This window comes from Patiria miniata, unplaced genomic scaffold (assembly GCF_015706575.1).
Source record: "Patiria miniata isolate m_02_andy unplaced genomic scaffold, ASM1570657v1 HiC_scaffold_16, whole genome shotgun sequence".
Taxonomy (NCBI): Eukaryota; Metazoa; Echinodermata; class Asteroidea; order Valvatida; family Asterinidae; genus Patiria; species Patiria miniata.
Window position 1 is genome coordinate 5,768,912 of NW_024037054.1, and position 27,654 is coordinate 5,796,565.

At 40.6% G+C, this 27,654-nt stretch overlaps 2 protein-coding genes across 3 annotated transcripts; both read left to right on the forward strand.

Annotated features, from left to right (window-relative positions):
* The first annotated feature begins 1,719 nt into the window (after positions 1 to 1,719).
* On the forward strand, positions 1,720 to 9,515 carry LOC119722763 (ATP synthase F(0) complex subunit B1, mitochondrial-like). Its single transcript, XM_038193067.1, has 8 exons — positions 1,720 to 1,835; positions 3,843 to 3,885; positions 4,057 to 4,202; positions 5,306 to 5,469; positions 6,202 to 6,327; positions 7,253 to 7,330; positions 8,261 to 8,362; positions 8,833 to 9,515. Exons 1-8 carry the CDS (start codon positions 1,808 to 1,810, stop codon positions 8,887 to 8,889), a joined length of 744 nt encoding a protein of 247 aa, XP_038048995.1. The 5' UTR covers positions 1,720 to 1,807; the 3' UTR covers positions 8,890 to 9,515.
* An 875-nt stretch (positions 9,516 to 10,390) lies between these two features.
* LOC119722765 (calcium-responsive transcription factor-like) lies at positions 10,391 to 22,489 on the forward strand. 2 transcript variants are annotated; one of them, XM_038193068.1, is made up of 12 exons: positions 10,391 to 10,482; positions 11,912 to 12,251; positions 12,811 to 12,964; positions 13,506 to 13,699; positions 15,187 to 15,376; positions 16,152 to 16,269; positions 16,949 to 17,095; positions 17,193 to 17,381; positions 18,629 to 18,782; positions 19,691 to 19,856; positions 20,793 to 20,914; positions 21,550 to 22,489. In XM_038193068.1, exons 2-12 carry the CDS (start codon positions 11,955 to 11,957, stop codon positions 22,093 to 22,095), a joined length of 2,277 nt encoding a protein of 758 aa, XP_038048996.1. In that variant the 5' UTR covers positions 10,391 to 10,482; positions 11,912 to 11,954; the 3' UTR covers positions 22,096 to 22,489. The 2 variants fall into 2 exon arrangements, with proteins under 2 accessions (XP_038048996.1, XP_038048997.1); XM_038193069.1 differs by lacking the exon at positions 10,391 to 10,482 and adding an exon at positions 10,489 to 10,718.
* Positions 22,490 to 27,654: the final 5,165 nt, after the last annotated feature.

Here is a 27,654-nt window from a genome sequence, read left to right on the forward strand (position 1 = left end):
ACATGAGTTCAGTTTTTACTTTTTCATCCTTTACCCGCTATACATTATGTCAATCTTTGATTATCATGTCAATTACATTGGTCAGGCATAAAATAGGCACTGGGCAGGAGTCGGCCTTTCTGAAATTTCTACTGAGCGTTTAAACGGTATTTAAAATATTTGCTAAACGTTTACCAAATTAAACGCAAAGTCGCAACAGTAAGGAATGCAGTGTGTGGTTAATATACAAATAGGTAGAAATATTTGTAGTGTATTTTTTAGGCCAAGTTAAAAAAAAATGTTACATCCAATTTACGTTTTCTGTCCGTTTTTTTTTCTGCCGATTTCTGTCTTCATTTCAAATTTCAAACTTTCCATTCTTATCAAACTTCAAAAAAAAAAGATTGGATGCAAATTTTAAGGATTTTTTTATATTTTTTTTTTTTAGACCGTTCATGGGGAAGAAATTGTTAAAAAAAAGTTTCGATTTTGTTTTGTACAATTCTGGTGTGTATATATTTTGAACATTGTTTAAAATTGATTTTCGTATTTTATTTTTAAATTGATGTTACACAGATATACAGGGTGTGTAAAAAAAACACCAAATGTTGGGACCATTGTTTTAGGGCAGTTCTGCATGTAGAATTTTTAAAATCTAGGATATGAAAGCCCAATTCATAAGCTTTCTTTTAGTACAAGAATCATTCAAATCACTCATGTACTTTTCAAGTTACGGAAGTTTAAACACAACCACTAAAAAAGTAGTGTTCACAAGAAGGTAAGTGTTCTTTCAGCAAAACGAAAACAAATAACATAGGGGGATGTGTGTGAATTGTTTGCGTTTTGCTGAAAGAACGCACGCCGTTTTTTTGTGATCCGTGGACAGAACCTTAAAACGATGGTTGTGTTTAAAATTCCGTAACTTGAAAAGTACGTGAGTGATTTGAATGATTCTTGTATTAAAAGAAAGCTTATGAATTGGGCTTTCATATCCTAAATTTTTAAAGTGCTACATGCAGAATTTCAATAAAAAAATAGTCCCGACATTTGGGTTTCGTTTTTTTGACTCGCCCTGTATTTGAAGTTGTAAATGGATCAATGAATTATGGTGTGTATATATTTCTAACATTCTTTAAAAAATTATTGTCGCATTTTTAAAAAAGTGATATTACACAGATATATTTGAAGTTGATCATTTATTAAAAGGTAAAGATATCGTATGGAGAAACTCGTTTGTTTCTAATGTTTGTTTTTCACATTAGATTCAGTTTAAATTTCGGATGAAGCAGACGAGCCACTTTTTGAAGGCTTCCGTTTTTGATTTTTTTTTTTTAAGTATTATCAGTGACAAGAAGCTAATTATAAATGGCGATCATTAGACCATGGAGCTATTTTTTTTTAAGACTATCGGCGGCATGAGTTTTCCGCAAGTTTATTGACCACCACTACTGTTTGTGTAGCGCGCCCTCTTTTGAAAGAAAATAACTCATAGCGAATATGTGGTACAGAAAAAAAAATTGCTACCAGGGGCCACACTATTAAATCTTACTTTCTATTGGTCAAAATGAATATGCCCAAAAGCAGTAAAACACTTTAAATAACAATTGTACAAATGCATTAATAATTTTAAAACACTTTGAAGAATGAACATTTAAAATTTATTTCTTCTATTATTTTATTTTACCAATTTTAGACAACAAAACTGCAAATGATTGCCCATTTGTTTCATTCATAGTACGCCAATCAGAATTCGTCACACTACACTCAGCGCCATCTTGTGTTGTAGTCGCCGGTCGAAAGGCTCGGAGTACGAGCAAAGATTATCACGATGATTTCTCGACTTGCCTTAAGAAATGGTACTCTTTTTCTAATTATATTGTTGTGTATTACTTTCCTCAAATATTGTGTCGTGCACATTTGAAATTTATGTTTTCATATTGATGACCAAGACTTGCAAAATGATGTTTAAAAAGGGCCGGTAACTTGGGCCGCCTAAGCTACAGACTACAGTTCAGTCACTTCGCCCCAAGCCCCATGTCAGAACGCCGTGTCATCGGTAATGGGGCAAAGAAGCGATGGGGCGAAATTGCAATGGGGCAAAGTGGTTACCGGTTAAGGGCAAACTTGGGTGAACACAATTAATTACTTCTTGAAGTAGTAACTAGAAAAGGCACCCCATGTGTTCTAGCACTAACATCGGGTCCTCAAACTTGTCAAATGCGTCAACAACTTGAACAAGTTGAACAAGCGTCAACTGGCGTCAACAGGCTAGGCGTCAACAGTCGAGTCGTCAGCCGAGGGGCAACAAATTAGAAATTATAAAAACGAATGTCGGACACTTCGCCCCATTTCCACGTCGCCCCATGTCACTTCGCCCCTAACCACTTCGCCCCATCCCCACATCGCCCCATTCCCACATCGCCCCATCCCCACTTCGCCCCATTCCAACTTCGCCCCATTCCCACTTCGCCCCATCCCCACTTCGCCCCACCCCCACTTCGCCCCAGCCGTTACATGCAAAAAAAAAAATCTCATCTTTTTTTTTGGCTTAAAAAACAATTTCAACAGATTCACTAATTGCTAACCAACGGAAAGAATTAGCCCATCACCAAATGAACAATTCATAACCAACCTCTCAAGCTATAGGCTCTTCCCCTACCGAGAAAAAAGCTTAAAGTAAAAGATCAAACTTTGTTCCCAACCCGGCTGTACCAACCCGTCTCCCACTTATCTGAGAACGACAATACCTTTGACATCCTAATTTCACTGTTGGAGTAACCAATCTCATCTAAATGAAGTTGTAAGTGTCACATATCAGACAAATTTTGACGGAACATTTTCCTCAAGGCAGTGAGTTCCTTTTAACTCACTGACCCATACCTACGGATTCTTTTGAATCCAGCGGCTGATGATTTTATTCACAAGCCTGTCGAGCCAATAGGAGAGGCGTCTCTGAATGGGATAGAGCCATCATTTCTCTCATCTGTGTCTCGAGCACCTCATCAAAGAGTTTGTTTTTTTCTTAAGTTTCTAGAATTGGGAGCATTTATTATCTGGGGTCTTTGGCAGTTTTATTTGGTCTGCACCCCGAGCCTTCACCTTTTTCATACTACTGGGGCGAAGTGGGGATGGGGCGAAGTGGGGATGGGGCGAAGCGGGGATGGGGCGAAGTGGGGATGGGGCGAAGCGGAGATGGGGCGATGTGGGGATGGGGCGAAGTGGGGATGGGGCGAAGTGGTTAGGGGCGAAGTGACATGGGGCGACGTGGAAATGGGGCGAAGCGTCCGACACCCATAAAAACGAACGCTTTGCGGCTTTCTCAGTTTCTGCATAAAATTTTTAACGTAGGCCTAACTAAGTTAGAATTGTTTACAAAAGGGTTTTTTAAGCAAAAACTAGCCTACGAAAAAAAAAAAGTACGATGAGTTTGATGATTTAGTATTGGCCGCCATCTTGTTCAAGAAAAGCCGAGATCTACATACAGACATACTTACTAAACTACTGCGCATGCGAGGAGTGTACCATTACTGGACAGGCATGACAGGGGAATTCCTTCCTTGCAAAAACATTGCTTCGGTATCTCGTTGGGTGGTGGTGTTTTTTTGCATTTTACAGATATTTTTTTTTACAAACATTTTTATTTGCTTTGTTTTTCAGTGGTCCAACCACGTTCCCTCACACAGAGACACATCGGCTATCTTTTTTTTCTGATATTATTTGCTCATATTGAATTTTTGATTTTCAATATGATTTTTAAAAAATGATATCGACGATCTATCAATATCACATTGAGAGTAATCAAGTAATATCGATGTATCATGTACCGATGGATCCTAAATCTGTGATATTCTTTGCCCTTGCAGGTTCCATTTTATCAGCAGCGGTGCTGCGAACTGCCACCCCCTGGTAAGTGCACATCGTTTTTTCTGTCCCATTTGAATAGAAATACGAACCATTTGGTGACAGATCGTAAGGACTATCACACGCTGGCTGTTCTCTGACTTGATACTTGCATGATATGTTGAGGCACTGTCTAGACTATGATTGTACTCAACATTTGCTTGGAATGTTCCACAGTGTGGCCGCAGCCCCCAAGCTTCTGTTCCACACCAGCCAGCAGCAGCTCATGCCCAAGAAGCTCCCAGAGTATGGCGGCCAGCTACGCCTTGGCTTAGTCCCAGAGGAGTGGTTCAAGTTCTTCGAGAAGAAAACCGGCGTCACAGGTATGTTTGCAGGTCTTGAACTAGGGCTGTGCATCGGAACTGGGCACCCGATCACCCGACCGTTAACCCTAACCGCCCTGAATCCTTCCAAATCCTCTTTGCCAAAGTGGGGGAATTTGGAGGATTGAGGCTATATGTGATGCAATCAAGCTAAATGAGTAGTTTGTCGGGAAATTTCATTAGGAGATACAGGCCAAACTAGGGCCACTTCATCACATCACTTCATCACATCTCTTGATGTTCAGACTTCCATAATTTTTTAACTAAAGATGGTATCAGCACGCGGTTTTCACAGCAGTAATGCTGAGATTGTGCTGTTTTCAAATCTGTAAAAAATAAAATTGACCAGGGTCGACAAACGACTCATTTAGCTTGATTGCATCACATATGCTAGAGAATTTAGCAGGATTGAGGATGGATCCTACCCAAAGGGGCGAAATCCTCCAACAATCACTGTTAATGGGTTGAGGCAGTGCCGGTGACATTGAGTGACATTCAGAAGCAGTGCAGATGATATCAAGCATAATGCAGGGCTCAAGTATGCATGGCTAAACATTCAGAGTACAGCGTACCACTACAGCATCCTCCAAAATCAACTGACACTTTTTGGCCAAAGTTCAATCCTCCAAAATCCTCCAAAACCACCTATAGGATTGAGGAGGATTGAGGAAAGTTACGGTTAACCTCAACTCCTTGAATCTGGTGTTTATTAGAAAGTATCCCGAATCTGCCAAAATCCACCGATTTTGTCATGCAAACAAAAAGTTGGTGTCCTGAGTCCATCAGAATCCACCAGTGAGTCCATCAGAATCCACCAGTGTAGTACGTATACCTCCTACACCCCAAACATGTAGCCAAGGAGTTACAAAATGTAAAGTGTTGAGTAGGCCCTGTTGAGATCCTGAATCCATCAAAGTCCTGCAGTGCCGCTAGGCTTACTGTCCCGAATCCATCAAAATCCCCCAACATTTTCAATACGGAGGTATCCTGAATCTGCCGAAATCCTCCAAAACAGGAGTGTGGATTTTGATGGATTCAGGTACGTTAGGGTAGGATATTAAATATTTGACATGTGAGACTCATTTTAATTTTCTTTCCCCTAGGACCATATGTGTTCGGAGGAGGATTGATCATGTACCTTCTCAACAAAGAGATCTACATAATGGGCCCGGAGACTGTCCACGCTTTCGTGGCTTTGACGTTACTGGTCTACGGAATCAAGAAGTTTGGACCGGGCATTGCCGCCTGGAGCGACAAGAAAATCCAGGTAAATATTCAAGGAACCGTGAGTGGCCTGAATAACAATAGACCATTATCATGTTGCGGCCATCTTGATTTTTGTCCGCATTCAAATCAACGTTACCAAAGCAGCTGGAAGGAAAAATAGTCTGGTTCCTTTTTTGCACACAAAAAATTATCATTCGGTACTGTTATTGGAGACAGGAAACATGACTGAAATGGTGGCAGGATGATAAAGGTCTAGGGGGCTTTTCGAAACCTTTGCTTCAGCTTCGGTTTCGGCTTCGCCTCCTCCCTCTGAATCACTGAGAGGCAAACTAAACAAAAGTATTCCAACTTTTGTCTTCATATCAACCGATTGAATGTTCCTGAAGCATAACAGGCACCAAAATGTAGCTGGAGTCCCCGAAGTCGGGGCCTAAAATGTCATTAAGACGAAGCCAAGGCCCGTCGTTTCGAAAACGCTGATTATGAGAGCTCCGCCGTGTTGAACACGCCTGGTGGTGAACTTTGCCTTTGATCAGGTCTCAGTCTTTTTGACTGTCTGTGACTGTTCAGACAGCAAGAGCGTTAATCAGAAATCATACTTTTTGAATAACAAAGAAATACTTCATTCAATCTGAGAGAAAAGATATCATTATAGAAAGAAATGCAATTTTCAGACCTTTCATCCAATTTTCAGACTTCAAGGTTGACTATAACTTGTTCTCTTGTGTAATTCCTTGATCCGTTCATTCATTCTTATATTTTTGACACACAGGCGCAACTTGACCAGGCAAACACGGACAAAGCTGAGACTATGTCTGTCCTGAGCAACGCGGTGGAGGAAGAGAAGAAAGAACAGTGGAGACTGGAAGGCCGCCATTACCTCTTTGATGCCCGGAAAGTAAGGGGTGATCTCAATAGATATCCCGAGATAAATTGGGGGAAAAGTTTATCTGCAATAAACCTATTTGTTTCAGGATTGTGACCAATTTGTGATAACTATCTGGTTTAAAACTGGTTAGGGGCCTAGTCGCCGATACTTGGGGAAGAGCTATTTGGCCAAGTAAAAAAAAAAATGTAATCGTCCCCGCCATTTTTTTTTTTTTTTTGAAGCCGCATGCTGTTTAAATTAAGAAAGAAAAAATTTTCACCTCGAAAAGCTAACTTTTTCTTGTATTTAGCGTTAATAAAATACATGGAACATGTTTAACATGAATATTTTGACTCTACTTACCATTAGGCCAAGAAAAGAAAAACATGTTTAGCGTCCTGCCTTTTTTTAAAAAAAAAGGAAGGAGGAGGCCCTTTTTTCTTTTTTCCCTCCAATATGGCCGCCCGACCGGGCTTTTTTTTAAATGGCCTCCACTTGGACTCAGGAAATGACATACCAGCTTTATATGGGCTAGATGCAACTGTTTAGAATTTATCATTTTTTGGGTGTTTTTTTTTTTTTTTTGGAGGCGGCCTCCAAAAAGGAAAATAAATTCCTTTATTTCCCAAAATTTTAAAACTGACAACAAATTGATGACATTCCGACAATGTTTTGTTCAACAATTTTATTCAATGTTCAGGCCACTTCTTAGGTGTGCGTCGGGATGCATGGCTAGCTCAATATGTCATTCTCCTTAAATGGAGATCATGTAAGTGGTTCTCACGCATATGACGCAGAGCGCAGTGTCACACGACCAGTTTTAAACAGCGCTGACTGGTGTTTTAAACGGCTGTTAATGTCGGGTTCTTCATCAATAGGGATGAGTAAATTGTCTCAAGTAGTTATGAATAATTTGTTAAGATGTAATTCTTTTATCTCCAAATTTACACTCAAGGAAAATGTAGCCATGCAGATGGAGATAGAGTACCAAGAAAGGTTGAACAAGGTCAACGAAGAGGTCAAGAAGAGACTGGTGAGTTTAAAGGGAATATATAACATTTGCAAACATCGAAAAATAAAATTACCAAGTTTTTACGAAATACCTTACTAGGATGTTGGTAAATGACAGTCTAAAGCAGCCTGTAAAATTATGGCACCTGGTGTGAAGTCATTTTCAAGAAAATGGTATTTTGTATACATTTCCAACGGTGGTCGGCCGACCACTGTTGAAAAACCTAACTATTTTTCAACTACTGCTCCAACTTTACACTTTTTTCAGTCCAAATTTTGTTTGCTATTGGTTACATGTTCATGAACGGGTGCAGGCCAGCTAGACTGGTTCCCTTACCTTACAATTTTCCGGCATTTATAAATTGATCCATTTTATCTTTAGCGGAGTCAAGGAACCAGACTACTTCAACATTTTTGTTTTTCTTGGTTTTTTTTCAGCATTTTCGAACACAAAACTTCTAACATGTCAGTGTTAACAATATTTTATCTATTATACTAACCCCTCAAATAGTTCATTTCTGAAAATTACAGCAAAAGCCAATGATGTACATTCCCTTTAAGGGGGAAAAACAAAACCAAAATCATTGACTAATGTCATCTTCGTGTTCTACAACCTATAAAAATATGGCCATGCTTTCTGAGGCACCCGCCATGCATCAAAATTTGCCACCATGCTTTAACAAAGTAATTTTAAAATAGTAAAAGAGACACACATGTGGGACTACCCTACCCCTCCAGGGTATTTTGGCTAGAAACCCTGCCAAAAGCAGCAACATGCAACACTTGTCTAAAATGACAAGCCTGCCCAGTGTAGCAAGATCCATCAGGTCAAAAGTCTCAAGGCCAAACTGCCTCAGAGTCCCTGGTCTCCGAAAGCAGCAGGATACAACTGTGGCATTGCATTAAGGTAAAAAAACAAAAACGATTTATTTATTTGTTTTGTTTGTCGTAGGACTACCAAGTTGAGCTGGACAACATGCACAAGCGGCTGGAGCAATCTCACATGGTACGCTGGATCGAACAGAACGTCGTCAAGAGCATCACCCCTCAGCAGGTAGGATAAATAAGCACACATTTTAAAATGTGTGTTTTTATAAAGCGCACTTATCCAGCAGAATCGGTGCTCAAGGCGCTACATCATTATTACCCTGCTCATTGGGTCAATGAAACATTCCAAAGACAATCTCAGCTCCCTGGGGAGTATACAGCTCCATGCTGCCATTTTGGCGCAAAGCAGCTTAAATCAACGACAATAACCATCTCTGCCCTCACAGGTACCCATGTTCTCCCGGGTGGAGAAAAGTGCCTTTCCTAAGGGCACACGTACCATAACCCCAGGCTGGACTCGAACCCACAACCTGCAGAATTACCCACAGACCGCGAATTCAATACTCCAGATCACGAGGCCACGGCACTGTACACTTTTCCCTTTGAAAATTTCCACACTTTTTCCTCTGAAAATCTGTCAAAACATTCCTGATTTGATAAGGTAATAATCAAGTTGTTTTTGTGTTTTGCTCACAGGAGAAGGACATTCTCAACAAGTGTATATCCAACCTGAAGACGATGTCTGTCGCATGATACCCGCCCGTCCCCAGACAACACCGGTTTCTCAAACACTTGGCTTCGAGAATAGTGAATTAGCTGTACAAAAAGAGTCACTTGTTTTTAAATTAATAAAAACTTGTTTTAAATAAAAATGGATTGATTGAATTAGACAAGAATGCAACTTGAATTGTTTGCAGTGTGAAAAACGTTGATGGCAAATACAACCTTTTGGGAAAGGGGGATTCTTAAACGGTTTAAACTTGCTTGTAATGGTTTGATAGTTTAGAGGATTACTTGACCGAGTCAATCCTTTAGCACCTTGGGTTGTGCGACAGATCCACCTCTTCTAGACAAATGTGTGTACTGGTACTGAAAAAGTCTAGTATGAATACCAAATTTGTAATTTTTGCTCAAAAATCTGTTGTGCTTTCTTGACATAACCAAACATATCTTGGTATTGTGTGTAGTACACCCCAACACACTCAGAGGTGTTATACCATAAAAAAGTCACAGCAATTGCAATAATTTCTTCTTTGGATTATGATTTTTACACTGAGTTCAACCATGATGATTCCGCCGGAACAAAAGATTGTCAGAATTTTTGTCAATTTTTGGACGGTTTTACACTTTTTGGCAATAAAGGAATATACAAATGGGAATAAAAGTGTGGTGGAGCAGTTTTAAAAGTCTGGTTGAAAATCGCCGATCATGGCCCTCGCCTGAGGCTCAGTCAATTACAGGCGACTAGGCCCCCAACCAGTTTGAAATCAGAAATTTGTCAATTTTGTATTCAATGCTGATAACTTCATTCTGGAATCATCAATGATGTATAAAGCTGACAAGCGATTCACCAAAATAGTTCACATCTAAATTCAGCGTTAGTGGGCCAGATAACTTGAAAAAGAATTGTATAGGTTCCTCCCTTTTGAGAGAATGTAAGACTGAGATTTGGCAAAGTTCATATACTTGACCCTCTATATTGAAAATAAAATTGTTCATATTCAATGAAGTCCTGTCTTCTGTGATTGTAGATTATACTCTGTATGTTATAAGTATCTTATCAACATGTACGTGTGTATTTGGCATTTATAGTGGCGAGTCTTGGATTTTCCAAAGGGGGTACGTTGGCTGGGGTTTTTCCAAGAATGTTCAGGGGGTGTTGGGGTTGGGGGTGGACAGTTTGGAGATTTGCAATATTGAGCAATGATGTTATTCAGGGAACTTCATGAAGTTTGACATTTTTGGGGGGGGGGGCGGGGGTTAAGCCACCCTCCCTTATTATGACTTGTACAAAAGTCATGTGACTAGAAAAGAAAAGAGACCATTAAGAGCTTGTTTTTTTCGGACGTGAACAGTCGCGTCCTTTTTTTCAATGAATCTTCAATATATATAGTGATTTCTGAATTATCTTGAAAAATACATTTGGGAAAAAAACCCAAAAATATATGAACAGCGCCATCATGCGTTTGCCTTTTTGTGAGTGTGAAACTCAGCGACTGAAACCCTACCCCTGCGCTGCATGTACGTAGTATTTCAACGTATTTTACGGATGCGTGAAGGAATGGCGCCAGACTATTTCTTTTCGGCTACGCATTAATAATACGCAGACATGATTTTCAGGACGAGGTAAGTGACTCGTTATCAGATGTTTATCCTCAAAATAAATGCCGGGTATCTTCGAACTGCTGATCATATCGACTTTCCCTATACTAGCTACTGCATTCCATTGTGTCTAGTTTGAAATGTAGTCTTTGGCGGTTTTCAGAAAGATGAATATTTATCGCATTTCGAGACGGTCTTCGATGCCTTGGATTCGGTCAGCAACATGAAAAATGGCGATGATGACGAGGGAAAAATTTCAGGCATGGCATGGACTGGGATGGAGAGAATCTTGCCCTTAAAAAGGGCATGTGGTTGAAGAATAGAATCAATATAGAAGAGAAATGAAGTTGATGAGATAACATGGCCCTACTTCTAGAATTAGAAGGCTTCTCTCCGTCAGCCTTCTACTTTCTAGCATGGTGATTTTTCGGGGGTCAGCACTCTGGCTTTTGGAAATGCATGAAATGCCCTTTGATAGACGAAATACCTTTGTCTGAAATGCCACTTTCTGAAACATAGCCCCATAAATGTGGCCAATTTACTGGACTACTTCCGTAATAATAAAAGCCACACTTCCACCATGTACAAAAACATGTCGAACTTTGTCAAATTTTGATTTTCCCATTTAGGCTTAGGCTTGTACTTGTACTTGTAGTTTATTTTTGCTTTAGAAGCATAGGCCTACTCACCCTCTTTATAGGCTAATCAGAAAGTACTGCCTTTTTCAGATGTCTATTTTTCGTGAAATTTCCAGATTCGTTTGCACACCTTTTTCGTATCAAAATTTCAACATAAAATTTCACGAAAATTAGACATCTGATTCTGAAAAAGGCAGCACTTTCTGATTAGCCTAAAGTTCAAACTAAGCCTATTTGTGAAAATCAAAATTTGACAAAGTTCGACATGTTTTTGTACATGGTGGAAGTGTGGCCTTTATTTACGGAGGTACATGTAGTCCAGTAAATTGGCCACATTTACGGGGCTAGAGGTATAGAAATAAATATCTTGGGGTGAATTTCCAGCTGTGGAATTTCCAAACATGATTGAGGCTGCTTTTAAAAGAAATGAGAGATGGAGCTTGGACCACTTCCTCTGGCAGACTGTTCCATGTGTTAACAACTCGGTGGGCAAAACTGTATTTCCGTATATTCCGTCTGTGGCCCGCACTGGAGTCATGAGAGTAGACTGTGTACATGTATGCTGCCATATTGCTGGGGAGAGTCTACTCCAGTGCAGTGCGGGCCATACTGCCCATAGACTAGGGCTAAGGTGTCCTAAACTTCACTTTTACTTTTAAACAATAGACATGGTAAAAACTTTCAAGCTTGAGCTTTCATGTTTGAGGAAGGTTTCTGTCATTATTAAAATACACATTGGTGCACATATGTAGGCCTACTTTTTCAGTCGTTTAATAAAAATCATCCTTTTGCTTCATACCAAAAATTGCTTGCAGGTAATGAGGCTGCATAATTTTGTCGTCTCGCATCTTTATCACCATGGAAACTGGTGGGTTGGAGCCTACCTGTGTCAACTACTCAAAGCAGGATGGATCGGCAGAAAATGAAGAAGAAATGCAGGATAGCTCAGAAGACGCCAAGGTCAATCTTGAGGTCAAGGGAACAGGAACCGAGCAGAAACCTGGGAAGAACGCAGTCAGTGAGGACCTCCCAACAGAGGGCGTCACGGAAGATGTTGCTAAGGCTGGTGCCATGGCAACAGAGGTTAATCTTGGTGATGAACAAGGCGACTTAGAAGAATCTGCATCTAAACAACGGGACGCCAGTTGTGATAAGGTAATCATGGTAGATCATGACATAAGAAATGTAGGAATTTTCCCTGTATCTGTCTATTATTCATCATATTCCAAACTCTGCGAGGCTCTACAGGGTATATCAAAATAAAGGTAATTATCCAAAAGTAATGGGTTAATATGTAAAAGTTATGAACTTGAACGCTATCAGAGTGGCTCTATAAACCCCTGTTTCCAAGTTTGCTGAATAGGTGATGATTGAAGCTGTCAACTGTGAAATGAGCTGTCCAAAAAAGTTTGCAGTCGCAGTGGATTATTTGTTTAATGGGGAGGGAGAAAGACATCTGGAAAGTGTTTGAGTATAAATGAAATATCATGTTTCCATGATTAAATTTTATTCAGCAAACTTAGAAACATGGGTTTACTGGCCTCTGTTTTGAAATCAATGGTGCTCAGTCATCCGTGACTGAAGAGATATAAATAATATATCAATGAAAAGCTAACGAACAAAGCTTTCTGGACCAAGAAAAGTGTGTTCTATGCCATGGCGGCAACACCAAACTTAATTTTGGAATTTAAAAACTATGTTTGTCTTTTTACAGCCAGTGGTGCCAATGGAGATTGTCAAGAGTTCTTGGGCTCCTGAGTCCGGTGTGATTGAGTTTTCCTTAAATGCAGACACAGAAGACAAGGCAGGCTCTGTTTTCCACATCGTCATCGATCAGCCGGCCACAACTGCCCAAACAAGAAATCAGGGTAAATTGCCTCAAACCTCTGGGTTGTTTTTTTTTAACTCATGTCTGACTCATTTGTGATGGAACATGTACAATTGAATATCTTGGAGGCTGGATCATGACTGGTGATTGGCTCGTCAGGACTGGACGGCAACTCTGGAGAAAATTACCACTGCGCCAACCCTCCTCTAGATTATGGAATATCCCCTTGCGAGCAGATTCGGCGATTAATTATGCAACTAGACCGCGTCTTGACCTCGAAATTCTGACCATTCAGCGGGCGCCTTCTATATCGGGTCTTCGGTAACCCGTTTTGAAAGCCAGTGTCGGTTTTATTAGATCTCTACGCCCGTTGTTGTATTACAAAAACATGACATCCAAATGGACCAATCAACAGCTTAGTCCAGATTCGTCAAGAAATGATGTTATGATGACTTCAATTGGCTGGCGTGCGGGGTTGCATGAAATTTGCATATCAGATGTTAAACCGGAGACCGAGAGGCTTCCGTTGGACAACAGGTGATACTCAGACTAACCCTCTTGTTCCCATGTCCTGTGTCTAGATTCCACCATCACATCGGCCAGTGCCCAACCTCCAAGAGACAGTGCCATCGCGGTAGATTCCTTAACTGGCCAGGATGCCACAGCTGAGGCTGCCAGGAGGTCTGGCGTTGAGCAGCCCAAACAGGCAGTAGTGGAGCTGAGAGAGGTCCCACCCAATTGCCCGACCTGGGCCACCCGACTCAAAGACTGTGAGGTTGGTGATTATAATCACTTGGAACTAAAACTTGCCCCAAATTCTTACAAGTCCTCCAAGAGACTTTGGAGTATCTTATTACAGCCTTTAGGAAGGCATGAAAGAGCAACTACATGTATTATTTTCCTTGGGGCTTAAAGGGAATATACAACATCTGCAAACATTGTAAAACAAAACTATCAAATATTTACGAAATGCCTTACTAGGATGTTGATAAATGGCAGTCTAAATCATCCTGTAAAATTATGGCACCTGGTGTGAAGTCATTTTCAAGAAAAGTGGTATTTTGTATAAATTTCCAACAATGGTCGACCGACCACCGTTGGAAAAACCTAACTATTTTTGAACTACTGCTCCAAATTTACCATTTTTTCAGTCCAAATTTTGTTTGCTATTGGTTACATGTTCATGAACGGGTGCAGACCAGCTAGACTAGTTCCCTTACCTTACAATTTTCCGGCATCTATATAAATTGATCCATTTCATCTTTAGTGGAGTCAGGGAGCCAGACTACTTGAACATTTTTGTTTTGCTTGGTTTTTCCAGCATTTTTGAACACAAAACTTCAAACATGTCAGTAAAACAATATTTGATCTATTATACTAACCCCTCAAATAGTTCATTTCTGAAAATTACAGCAAAAGCCAATGATGTACATTCCCTTTAAATTAAAGTCTATGCAATAGACCCTTCCAAAGCAAGGGTTTATGATATGCGAGCAGATTCGGCGATTAATTATGCAATAAAGACTGCGTCTTGACCTCGAGATTGTGACCATTCAGCGTGCGCTTTCTGTATCGGGTCTTCAGTTATATACCTGTTGTCACGTCATGGACATCTACAAATAAAACCTAGACACCACATCTATTATTCTTTTACGTTGTAAATTGAGCAAACAAAGGATGTGGTCAGGCGCTCTGTAACGATATGTTATGCGATGTGCCAAGCTTAGAGCCAGTGTCATGTGTAGGTTTTATAGATCTCTATGCCCGGCTGTTGGTGTATTACACAAACACTGCCTCCAAATTGACCAATTAAGGACTTCTGAATGAAAGACGTCACGATTAAGTAAAGTCGACTCCGATTGGCTAGGGCGTAGGTCGCATAAGTTTGCATGTTTAGATATATCAGACGTTGGACCAGAGACAGGGCTGCAGGGACAACAGGTGATACTCAGACTACTTGAATTACAGGCCTGGAAGCAAATCTTGGAAATTAAATAGTAAACTAGAAGCAGGAGATCATCCAATGGATTTTTTTAAGTTAGTGTTAGTCAATGACATTAGTCACTATTATTCTGCGATAAACAACTTTTTGTACAAAAGGCTGAGCAAGCAAGATCAGAGTCCCAACAGAGTAAAATATGTGGAAGAAAGTGATCCTTTCTTCCACATGGACGTAAGGATCTCCATATGAGCTTACCAGCCAAATGATGAAATTCTGATGAAATTTCACATACAGTATGAAATTCTGCAATTTGTTTGCAGGAAATTGGCAATTCCTACCGGGGCTATGTGGAAAGCGAGGTGGAGCTGGAATTCTTGCTGACCTACCACAGGCAACAGACGGGAACGACGTGGGGTACCAGACAGTCGCCCAGCACGGCCCGCGAGTCCAAGCGTCTCATGTGGAAGTCCAACTACGTACCGTACGATGGGATACCATTCCTTAATTTGGGTGAGTTGCCAAGGCAAAAGAGTTAACATGTACCTGATGAAAGAATGCATGTACATTGACAAATATTCAAACTCATTTGGTTGTCAAAAATTGCAAGTGTTATAATCAAGTCCAACAGAAGTCCATCACAAGTCCAGTCACAAGTCCTCTCACAAGCAACAGTTTATGAGCAATAAAATGGAACGTCAAAGTTCATTACAGCACAAAAAATTGCTGAGTGACAAGTATAAATAATACCAAATCAATGACAAAAAGCTGTTTTTAATGAGAATGTTTAATTTCCTTGGGTAAAACTCATGTGATAGAGAAAATCTAGAGGAAAAGAGGCCAACATTAAATCTACAGCGGATTGGATTTGGCCGTGGCTGAATTTTATTTGATGAATTTGTAGGATTGTGTAGGATACCTTGTGTGTCCATGGCAGTGTAATTTGTAAGCAGAAATGGGCAGAGAATTAACACAGTATATAAATTATTTAGGGAGAGAAGTTGAGAAGACAACCACAGACATTCATGCTTTGAAAAAAACTCTCTTTATCCGTTCTTCCGACAGAAAATTCTTTTCTTTTCTCAGGGTTCGACTTTAGCAGTAGCCCGCTAGCCAAATGCTAGTCAAAACAGCGGCGGGCTAGTCAAACTATTCCTAGAGTAGCCCGGCTGGCGAGTCTAAAATTATTGGGATACGGTAAAGATGAAAGGACAGAAAGAAATAAATCAACAGAAAATTTACAGCCCTACTTCAGTTGAACTGACTCCTCTTTGTATGGTACTTGCAGGGAGTCGAGCTATTGTCATGGAATGTCAGTACGGCCCTCGACGGAAAGGAGGCCCTCACAAAAGAGCGAGTGAGAGTCCCAAGAAAGCTAGTAAGGAGGCCTGTACATGCCCTGCAAGGTATTGCTACATCCCTCGCATTTATCATTATATATCCTCAAGTTTATTAACCAGTTCGCGTCGGCTGACGTGATAACACGCATTGGCTGTTTTTATACACGGGCACGGCTGACGGGGAAAAATGTCAAGCGTGCCTCAACTCGCCTCCGGGTGACGCTAATCCCTCTTGTCTTTCGTACTTGGCAAAACAACAAAGTCTGTGAAGTCTGAGGAGGCGGACCGTGTGTTGATTTTTAATTGGCCGTTGTGCACGGCCTATTGTTCTACAATATACGCTCCAGTGCACACCTCAAAGTATTGAACATATGAGGTTTCGGCAAGAAATATCGTACAAATACTGTTGAAATGACTCCTGCGAATCAGTATTTGTGGCGTTTGGCTGTATATCAGAAGTTGGCTGGAAAATGTTGTCTTTTGCGAAAATCGAAATTTTCGGCAAAAGTAATCCCGGTGCGAAGTTGTAAAAATTGTGTTGAATGTTCCACAAAAATAGACAGAAGAAATAGGAATATTGGATGTACATGTCTTCATTATGTGATATCTTAACAAATTCTTATTCTTTGAATGGGACAGTTGCCTGGTTTTGGCATATATATATATAATTTTTTTTAATTATGAACATTTACCAAACTCACTTTATTGAAATGTATTGAGTCATTTTTTTTTTCAATTTTGGTAGAATTTACGTCAAGAAAGTGCGGAAGTTTCCAGACTTCCAGGTTGAGGTTTCGCTGGAAGCAGACAAGATGACCCTCAAGCGACAAATGGATAAAGTGTTCCAAGTCATGAAAGAAGTAGGCGTGGACGAAATCCCAGGGGTGGAAAGGTCAGTTTGGAGAAGTTCCCTGAGTAGTTTGAATGACCCAGTACAGGATCGCTCAAGTAGTTCTGTATAATTTTTTTTTCTTTCTTAATCTTCAAAGATATTATGTTCAGCTTCCGACCAACGCTGCCCACCAGTACCACCGGACCCCCGAATACCAAATCAAGAAGGATCCAGTGAACTTTGACGCCACGGCCAGGTCCCGGTTACACCCGGAGCTTTGCGACAAGATACAGGAATTAGTCGCCAACGGGGAAATAAACGCTTACATCATCAGGCAGATTTTAAGGTTAGAAAACAGCCTGGCCTTTATATTTGGTTCCTTTGGGTACTACTTGGTACTTGGTTGGTTCTTCTCCTAAGGACTTCCACAGGGGAGCATAACTAGGAGGCCAGAAACACCGGGACAAACGCCCTTCTCTTAGCGATAAGTGTTACTGGGTTCTTTTACGTGCGTTACTCCTTAACACACGGGACTTCCGGCTTAACTTCCCATCCGAAGGACGAAGCAATAATGGTTAAGTGCCTTGCTTAAGGGCACAAGTGTCCGGGCCCGGGCTCGAACCCACGTCACTGTTGCCTCTGAAATACCAGAACATGAGTCCGGTGCTCTTAACAGCTAGGCCATGACACTCCACGGTAACATAGATAAGCTTAGAGGTAGAGTCCATCATTTGTAATTTTGTGCATTATTTTCGTTTCAAGCAACAAAAGTGCTAATTAATTAATTAATAATTTGTGAAGGTGGCGATAGTGCAATTTATTACTGCACACCATAAGGCCAAAAAAAAAGTCTTCGGTTTCTGGTATGGAGCTTGGCCCAAAAGTGGTGCGGCGACGCGGCTTTTTTTTTTTTTTTACCTGGTTTTTTTTTTTTTTTGGCTTCAAATGTCGGCTGATGACTGCAAATGGTGCCCGACTAAACTTAGTGCAAATATATGGGAGTCCAGAGAGGCCACACAAATCTTATTCTCGATCATAACCCCTTCTAAAAACACGTTAAAATTGTGCAGCAGCAGAATTCCAGTCAAACCAGTGAGTTTGGCGGTTTTGAAACATCATCTTGTATTGAAAAAAAAACTTTTTCATTTTGCCGACGCGCATGGCTACGGCGACGCGCGCGCATACCAGAAACCAGAGACTTTTTTTTTTTGGCCTAATGGATAGGAACCTCATAAATATTCGTGAGGCTTGAAAAGATTGTCAGATATTGCAAACACTAGTGTTACAGCTTTGAAAAATGGACTTACCAAGTCTAATTTTCCAATTTTAAAGAAAAATACTGAACATATCAGAATGATTTTTAGCACATTTTTGCATCATTACAAGGGAAACAAACCCTGAAAGTTGCATGATACAGTCTTCCAAACGGGAGAAATTGATTTTCGAAGAATTCACCCACGAACATCAGCATGTCTGTGTGCATGATGTTTCATTCGAAATAAAGTATTACGTAACCTTTAGAAATCGGCCTTCGCAACCACATGGCTGTAAGATGGCACATATTACCCTATCTATACTTCTGCCATTCTGCAGGGCCCATGTGATCCGCACCATGTTTTCCGGAGCCAGCATCCCCGAGAAGCACAATCTGTTCTACTTCCCGACCATCAACGACATCAAGAACCACGTTTTGCTGGCGATAGCAGCGATCGAGAGAGGAGAATTAGAGGCCATTGTTCCAATCACAGTAAGTCAATGAATTTTCTGGTCTGCCCCCCCCCCCTCCCTCCCCGCAGTTTTGAAGTCCAGTCTCAAAAAAATTGCTTGGCGGTCAATCCTTATTAACCCTGACTGCCCTAAATCCTTCAAAATCCTCTTTGCCAAAGTGGAGGAATTTGGAGGGTTGAGGCTACAAAAGTGCGTTACTGATTTCGTAGGATGCACTTTGTCAAGGTCTTGGGCCAGACCTTGTGTAGTTTTTGCTCAGCCTTGCATAAACATAGGCCTGGATTATAAAATCGTCCGTACTGCTCCAGGATGTCACTGACCAAGCCTCAACATATTGACAGTCACTGCCGCAGGATTTTGCAGGATTCAGGCAGTGGTCACCCCTCCATGGACCATATTCAAGAAAGAAATGGAGAAATTTGCAGGATTAAGGCTATATGCTATTTTTTCCATGAGGCCAATTTGAAGATTTTGCAGGATTGAGGCTACATCCTAGCAAAAAAGGCCTAGGGAGTTTGGGTTAATGGGAAGAACACTGAACTCTTTCATGTTATTTTTTTTATTTTCAACAAACTTCACTTTTCAACAAACTAAGACTTACATTGTTGTTTATAGTTTGAAATCTCTTGCCCAGCTCATATGAATGTAATTTCTCCATTTTTGATCTTTATGAAATGAATAGAACAGGAAGTTTTGAGTGTGCACACATGATGGCAAAAATAAAAACTCTGAGAAGTTTGTTTTTTACACGTAGAGACCACTTATGAAATATTTACCTCCTCATCAACAATTTCAATTTTTTGTTTTCTTGACGAATTTTCAACTGAGGAAAACTATACTATATTTTATTTTTGGCCATTATTAACAAGTTGCTTGTGAGAGGCGGGTGAACTTCAACCTATTGATATATCTTCTGGCTTGCCTCAGATTACCGATGCCCGTGCCATTACGGAGCCCCCACCCTCCTCACTGACCTCAGCTCAGATGTCCTTCGGGAACCAGTTGTGGGATTCGGCAGAGGACCAGGAGGATGATTCCAAGATCAGCCCTCAGACCCAGTCAGTCACGGTCACTTTAACCCAGAATGCCGACGGTAAGCTGATTCAGATTTCTCCTGTTTGTTTGTTTGTTTTTAAGCTATGGCAGGGGCTTCTACATGTCACTCCGTGGTCGGTCGGTTGGTAGGTCTGTCCCCCGGAAAATTGACCCAAAATTGACCCCTAAGTTTCCCATAAAATACCTAATTTTACTTTTCAAAAAAGAAAATCAAAACAGAAATGAAATACTTCACAAACATTGTTTGTAACATTTCGTGAAGTTGTTTGTGAAAATTTTGTCAATGGTGGCAAGATATGTGCAGCAATGTTTTAGTCTCGCGGTATCAGGCATGCAACTTTTCCTCGGATCCGCTGATTTCCTCGTTTTTTTTACTTCTCAAGAATGCCATTACAAACTGACAAACACTGTACAAAGTCTTTTGTGGTTCGGAGTTTTCCTCGTTTTTTCTAAATTCCCAGTTGCATGCCTGGGTATACAGTGGGCTATAATTCTGTGCGAAAAAAAAATGCAGTATTTTATGGGAGACTTAGGGGGCTTATTATGGTCAATTTTTAGGGACAGATTAATGCAGCGTGATTTTTCCCGTGGGAGGCCTCGAGGGCACGTGGGATGGCGCAGCCTGGGCTTGTACGCACAATCTCTGGTCAACGTTTTAGACTTTCATGGAAGACAGCCAGAGCTTACTGTGCACTCGCACTTGTTTTTGTTTGCTGTTTGTTTGTTTGGTCATCTTTTAAGGGGGGGGGGGGTGAGGGTAGGTCTCTCTTAAAATTAACTCCATTATTCATTTGTTAGGGGAGCTCTGAAGCATAAGTAGGCCCTCAAGTCGCCAAATGCAGATATTATTTGATTATTGTGAAATCACACAGACGTGTCAGACACATTTTCAAATTGGCTTCACATCAAAACTGCCTCTTTGCCAAAAGGGACGGCCCAGTCTTAAAGTTTTTCTCGTTTTTATCGTCGTTAGAGGGAGGGAGTTTCATCTCGCAGGTGGAGACCCAACTGAGCGACGGCACAACGTTCATCTCAGACTCACTCACCCCAGAGACAGCTAGGCTTCTCTCTCAGATCAACCAACATTGCCAGGAGGTGAGTATTAGCCAGATCTAGGAACTCCTGAAATAAAATTTTGAAATGTAATTCCTTTATGTGCAGATGTTTTCAGCTTTGAACTGTGTGATAACTAATATGACACCGTTAAGACTTTGTTTTTTGGGAGTCAATAATCATGCCCCTTCAAGCATTTTCAGATATGGTGGACACAATAGGAAAACCAAATTTGGAGTGAATAGTATCATGCAAACCTGACTAGAAACCGACCCGACCCGAAACCGACTTCGGGTCGGGTCGATTTCTAGTCGGGTTTGCACGACACTATTCACTCCAAAAACTTCGACCTGAAACCGACTTCGGGTCGGGTCGGTTTTGTGTTTGTAATTTTTGGGTCAGTTTGTCCATCATTTCATTTAGGTCATATCTGTTTCAGTTTTGCGTTCGCAATTTATGGTCGGGTCATTTGAGCCATTTTGGAAAACCTGAAATTATTCGCAATGAACTGAAACGTTCGAAAATTCAAGCAGCGTAATATTTTTGTAGAGTATTAGGGGAGTTCAGATCGGTTTTAGTACATGTACATGAAGGTTATGGCATGTATTGCTTTACCAATTCAAAAATTCTTCAAACGCTTTAGTAACCCTTAATTTTCCATTTATCGCAATCTGTAGGTTCACGGGTCAGATGAGGATGCTCTATGTATGCATCAGATTGTTTCTAGTGAGCAGGAAGAAATGGACCAATCAGACAGTTTGTTAGAAGAACCCAAATCAATCACATCCGGGCTCAACCAATCGGAAGAGGAGATAGATGTTCAAAAGAATGACCCAACACTCAACAGCCAATCGGATGCCTTGATGGGTCTCACCGTCGACGCATCGTCTGAAGACGGCCATAACCAATCAGACAGACTCCTGCCCGCCGAGGATAACACTGCCCAATCAGACGCCTTGTTAGAAGCAGCTCATAGCACCCTGGGCCAATCAGAGGGGCTCTTAGACGACACAACAACTGTGGGGGCTATTGGCCAATCGAAACACTTGTTGGACACGGATCCAACAGCCATTGACCAATCAGGTGCTTTGTTACACAGCAGTGATGAAATCAACCAATCAGATACGGACCTTGGGTCATCTGGATCGTTGGAGGCCAGAGCATTACTGAGTGACATTGAACAAGACGCACCTGTAAGCAAGCGTGCAAGATTTGAAGTATAGCAAGACGAAAATCAGTTTCGTTGAGAACATTGTACCAACTGAAACTTTTTGAGTGTACAGTAGAAATTGACTTATTTAAATATGCAAATTCAAATTATGCGGATACAGTTACAACACATTTTGTGGATGTGCTGTACTTCTGCAGTGATGCAAATTTTCAATTGCCATAAATTTCACATTTTGTCTAAGTCCTTTATCAAATTAATTTTCACATTTTGATGAAATTCTGCATCATGTGAATCAAATGTTTAATGTGTTTTTTTTGCCTCTTAAACCACCTAATGGTGTGGACCATTCCCAGCACACTACACTTCTATCACGAAGGCCCCCTTCAATGGCGAAAGCATTGTGCTAGCTATTGTTCAAAAAATCTGTTACGGGGCAGTTGCTTTGTACAATAGTATGCACAATAATAATAATAATTTGGGAGGCTAATCATCCTTACTCGCACTAGCCACCCATGCCAACCAATGCATACATGGTTACTTCATTGAAGGTGTCTCGTGAGTGTACGGTGATCGCGTATCCAGATTTGTCTACAGGCACCGTATACCGAAGAGTCTTCGAGAAAAATGCGTTTATTGGTAGGGAATTGAACGCATGACCACCTATTGCTTACTAAACACTGCTAAAAAAGAATGTTCACACTCATCTGAGGGTTCATAACTTTGAATCTGATCGTCTTATGATGACGTCATTTATATAGACCTTTGGGGAATGTTGTTAGCTACATTTTGATACCCTGTTTGCTACCAACGATTGTAAATCGTCGAAGATTAACAAAGGTTTATGAAAAATGATGCAGTTTTAAAAGTTGCAATTTTAAAGATTACGCGAGGAGAAATTGTAAGCGTAGCCACACATGCCCGTAATTGGCCCCTATCGACTGCACAGTGCCCGAACAAAGCGCGGGTAATTCAATTCGCGTGCTCCCAAGCATGCAAGCACTGTGGGATCGGTATTCCCTGCCATTCGTGTCGGCCGGGCAATGTGACATTGTCACGCAACAATTTCCACTTGCGTACTCTTTAAATTTTCAAATGTTCAAACTGCATCATTTTTCATAAACCGTTGTCAATGTTGGACGATTTACAGTCTTTGGTAGCAAACAGGGTATCAAAATGTAGCTAACAACATTCCCAAAGGTCTATAAATGACGTCATCATAAGACGATCAGATTCATAATAATGACCCCTCAAATTAGTGTGCATTTTTTTTGCAGTGATTATTTCAAACACTTCCCCATTTTGATCATCATTTTAACATTAGCTTTCTAATAAAGTCGCATTTGATTTTGCAAATTTGCCATCGGGTAATGTACATTTGTATTTTTTACATTTACATGAAGTTTATTTGGTGTATGGCTACCGATCCAAGTCACCGTGTATATGCCTGTATTAATCTCCACCTACATTTATGCATGGTTGTATGTTGCATTCAGAATTTTCTATTTCTACAAAAAAAATATTTAATAAATACAAAAAGCGTGTATAAAGTCAATGCAAAACTTGAGTGTGATACTTATTTTGTAGTAAACATTGTATACTATCATGACAGAAAGGTGATGGGATTCTGCCTTTGATGATACAAGCATGGCATTAGGCACACATTCAGAGTGAGTCCGAAAATTTGGGACTCTCAATACTGTGTATGAGAGTCCCAAAACTGAAGGTATTGAAAACATGCAATACAAGAAAATAGACTGGCACGTGAAACTACCAGTCCAACACCGCTTCAGTACTGCATCAATCAACTGTGCCAAAAGAAACGTGGCATGGCATGAACCGGGAACTAGTCTCTATTTCTACACGTTTCTCAATGGTCAGCCACCAGACTAATGCCCCTGAATGAAGAGGTCAGTCTTTTTCAAATAGTTAGACCATGGTTGGACATGTACCAGTCTAGTCTTTAGCCTCATATTGAAATCACTTGACTTCCCTCTCATGTGCAAATATTGAAGAAAAGTCTCCTTTACAAATTGAATTGAGTCTGCAAACTTGGTTGGTGAAATACTGAGGACCTTTTCTTTGTCCAGTGAAATTTTTGGAGAAATCTGCTGGCCAAAGAGTGAGTAAAGTTGGCCTGATTTAGTTTTGCACGTTTCAGAGCCCTTCAGGTCCCAGTCTGAGTCGGAGTATTTTTAAGAAAGATATTTGGTCATAGAGACATCGCAGATTTGTCATTTGAAAATGTTTGAGTCGTCTCTCCGAATTTAAACTGCGTCCCTCCTATTTGTCCGGTTTACAAGGGAACAACAAGTGTCTATTCTTATTAATGCTTTGAGGTATGAGATGAATTCGATCCATTGTTCAGCAATGGATAGCTGTGTAAAAGTCGTACTTAAGCATCGCCCCATGGTTTTCTGACCAATCACAGCCGTGATTTAAGTCCGACGTGCGTGCACAAAAGTCCGATGTGCGTGCACGCGCGTATGATGCGCGCGGCTTGAAAATGCAGTGTGGCATTGGAGAGGAGCACGTGTTAATTTGCCAAGTGCGCGGTGGGCGGGGCTTACTGGATCGGCCATATGTGCTTGTTTTGTACCTTTCTGGATGGCTTATTGTTAACATCTGCATGGTGCGCAACTTTTGTCTTCACGACGCGTCGTAAGTACAATTGTCCTGGAAAATATGCCCAGACACATACAATCATGTAGACATACATGTAGACACCATTGGTGGGTTGTAGCTCCATACTCGCCATCTTTATAACCTTTCTGGTTGAGTTACACATGTACAGGTATGTTTGTGTTACAGCTATATGCAAATATGCTGAATGCAAAACCTATTTAAATGCTATCGATGCGATCGTACAGGATTGAGGATTTAACACCAACCACAAGGAAGTTTTGCGATCAGTTCATTTGTGGACCCACTTTCATTGCCCACTCCGATGAAGACCGCTGACCTTGATATTACGTACACGGAGTACACAATCATCGAAAGACTCACCACTGGCCACAGGAATTATTTTGATTGGAAATACAAAAAGCTGTGGAGTATCATCTGCCTAAAGAGATTACATCAATTCAGGATAAAAGGAAGTTTCAAATCTGCCATCAACACACACTTCAACATCATCTGTGAGAAAGAAGCAACCAAGTCAACCAAGTAAACAGCAAAACAACAAATCCATGCGCACAACCAACCCTGCCCGTGTGACCCATGAGAAGGGTGTTGGTGCAGTACCTATCAAGACAAGACAAGAAGGATTGATTGGTAAGTTTCTGGCAGTCAAATGGATTACATGTATTCAGTTAGGAAAGATTCCCATATCTGCCCATCACTTGTCACACTGTGCACAAACCCTATGAGACTGGTCTGAAAATGTCTAAGTGTTTTCTCAGTAAATACTTCAATATTTTCCCTGCTTAATTTGACTAGGACATATCAATTTTATGGCTGATAGGTCGCTGAAGGGAAACATTAGGGATGGCCAGATATGGGAATCGGAAAGAATGTTGCAACCTGACGCTGCTTTTGTCTTCATATATCATCTCAATAAAGTTCAGTTATTGCAAAAAAAGATAAGACATATATGAGAAATATATCCAATTTTGTAAGGAAATACTTACAAAATTGTCTTGACTCTCATAGACTTTGCACACAACCGCTCAAGTAGCGTCAGGTTGCAACATTCTTTCCTGGGAGTGTTTCCAAGTTCTGCATGTAGCACTTTCAAAATCCAGGATATGAAAGCCCAATTAATAAGCTTTCTTTTAGTACAAGAATCATTCAAATCACTCATGTACTTTTCAAGTTGCGAAATTTTAAACACAGCCACCGTTTTAAAGTTCTGCCCACGGATCACCAAAAAAGTGTGCGTTCTCTTCAGTTCAGCAAAACAAAAACAATTCACACACATCCCGAGCCCTACGTGACTTGTTTTCGGTTTTGGAAAGAACACTGACCTTTTTGTGATCCGTGGACAGACCTTTAAACCGGTGGTTGTGTTTAAAATTTCCGTAACTTAAAAAGTACATGAGTGATTTGAATGGTTCTTGTGCTAAACGAAAGCTTATTAATTGGGCTTTCATATCCTAGATTTTGGCATGGAATTGGCAAAACTGGCATTTGTATAACTTAAGTATTGTTTGACACATTTGTGATAATGAAGGACAAAACAAAGATTCGAGTGATTTTTTTTTGTGTAATTTAATTTTGCTACAAGTTTAGTTTTAAATACGAGTCTATCAGAGCCGTATACATTACAAGACCCTGGTTGAATAATGTCACAGCGCCCTCTATAGACCAACCATGATCATTTGGGAATATTTCCCAATTTTCCTTTTAAATTAAACAACGGTTCTCAAGTTTCTCCCAAAAAGTTTTCCCCAAATTGATTTCGCGCCCGCTTCAAAACCTTGCGTGGATTAGCACTCTTTGCGCTGGTCTTAAAATTCCGCCGATTAAACGATAAAAGGATAATATAAAATATGATACTCTTAAAATGTATTTACACCAATAAATAGTCATAGCGTGAGGCGCGTCCGGAGATATATACAGCATAAAAATACCGATAGTCGACTACGGTAAATAATAATATGGTTATCTAATATATAATGAATGCACAACATTTACAACTCTTTTTGTTTTAGTGTCGTTAAGTTAATGAATGCAATATGTAAATAGTACAACGTTAAAATTACTTAATCAAATATACAATTCACAGTGGCGGATCGCATGAGGTTGAATGGCCTCATTTTGATTGTCAAAACACGTGGAATTAATTGAACAAGAATTCATATCTTAAACAGGTCTATGTCTGTTCCTTTAAACGTAGAAAGAGAACAAATTCCAACTCGACCCTTTCTTCACAAAACGAAGTACCAATCTGTCATGTTAAATTACAGATATTCCCATAGCTCCTCTATCTTTCCGTGACAGTAAGCATATTTACTTTTTTTTTTACCACGAGGGATGCCAACATATTTAGTAACTTTTAGGATATACATGTAGTAAAAGGCAAATTCATAACTATTTTTCATCATCAAATAAGGTTTTGCCCTTCACCGAGGTATAAACACTTTATACTCCGTGTGCTACCTCCCGAGTGAAAGTTGGAAAAATCACTCGGGTGGGATTCAGTTCAGACTAAGATTCGAACCAGCCAACCGATCCCGTAACCGCGGTGGTCGAGTGGTAAGACATCTGCACTAGAAAGCAGGGGGTCGTGGGTTCGAGTCCCACCCGAGTGATTTTTTTCTCAACTTTCACTCGGGAGGTAACACACCGAGTATACAGTCGGTGAAGGGCAAAACCTAATTTGATTTACATGACGCCGACACACAATTCCATACGAACTACATTTCTTTCCAATGACAGGCGTTCGAGTTATTACCAAAGTTAAACCCACCCAATTAAACGCGCCTTTTTATATTGTAACTTGGACCGATGGTTCAATTGTAACTGCCAGACCAATATAAGGAGTTAATTACACCCAAGGGCGAATAATGTGGGTCGGCTCAGCGATCAGGGCCATCCCAAATAAAATTAGGGTCTGGGTCCGCCCATGATAAGACAAAAGAGTAGACAGTGCAAATTAACGGCTTCCATGCAG

What these genes read in the sequence shown, in the direction of transcription:
- LOC119722765 (XM_038193068.1), top strand. Translation starts at nt 11,955, where the DNA reads ATGGAAACTGGTGGGTTGGAGCCTACCTGTGTCAACTACTCAAAGCAG. An exon ending in GAAATCCCAGGGGTGGAAAG is followed by an intron (nt 17,096 to 17,192) that starts GTCAGTTTGGAG and finishes TAATCTTCAAAG; the next exon opens with ATATTATGTTCAGCTTCCGA. An exon ending in TCAACCAACATTGCCAGGAG is followed by an intron (nt 20,915 to 21,549) that starts GTGAGTATTAGC and finishes CGCAATCTGTAG; the next exon opens with GTTCACGGGTCAGATGAGGA.
- LOC119722763 (XM_038193067.1), top strand. Translation starts at nt 1,808, where the DNA reads ATGATTTCTCGACTTGCCTTAAGAAATG. An exon ending in GAAGAAAACCGGCGTCACAG is followed by an intron (nt 4,203 to 5,305) that starts GTATGTTTGCAG and finishes TCTTTCCCCTAG; the next exon opens with GACCATATGTGTTCGGAGGA. An exon ending in GGAGCGACAAGAAAATCCAG is followed by an intron (nt 5,470 to 6,201) that starts GTAAATATTCAA and finishes TTTGACACACAG; the next exon opens with GCGCAACTTGACCAGGCAAA.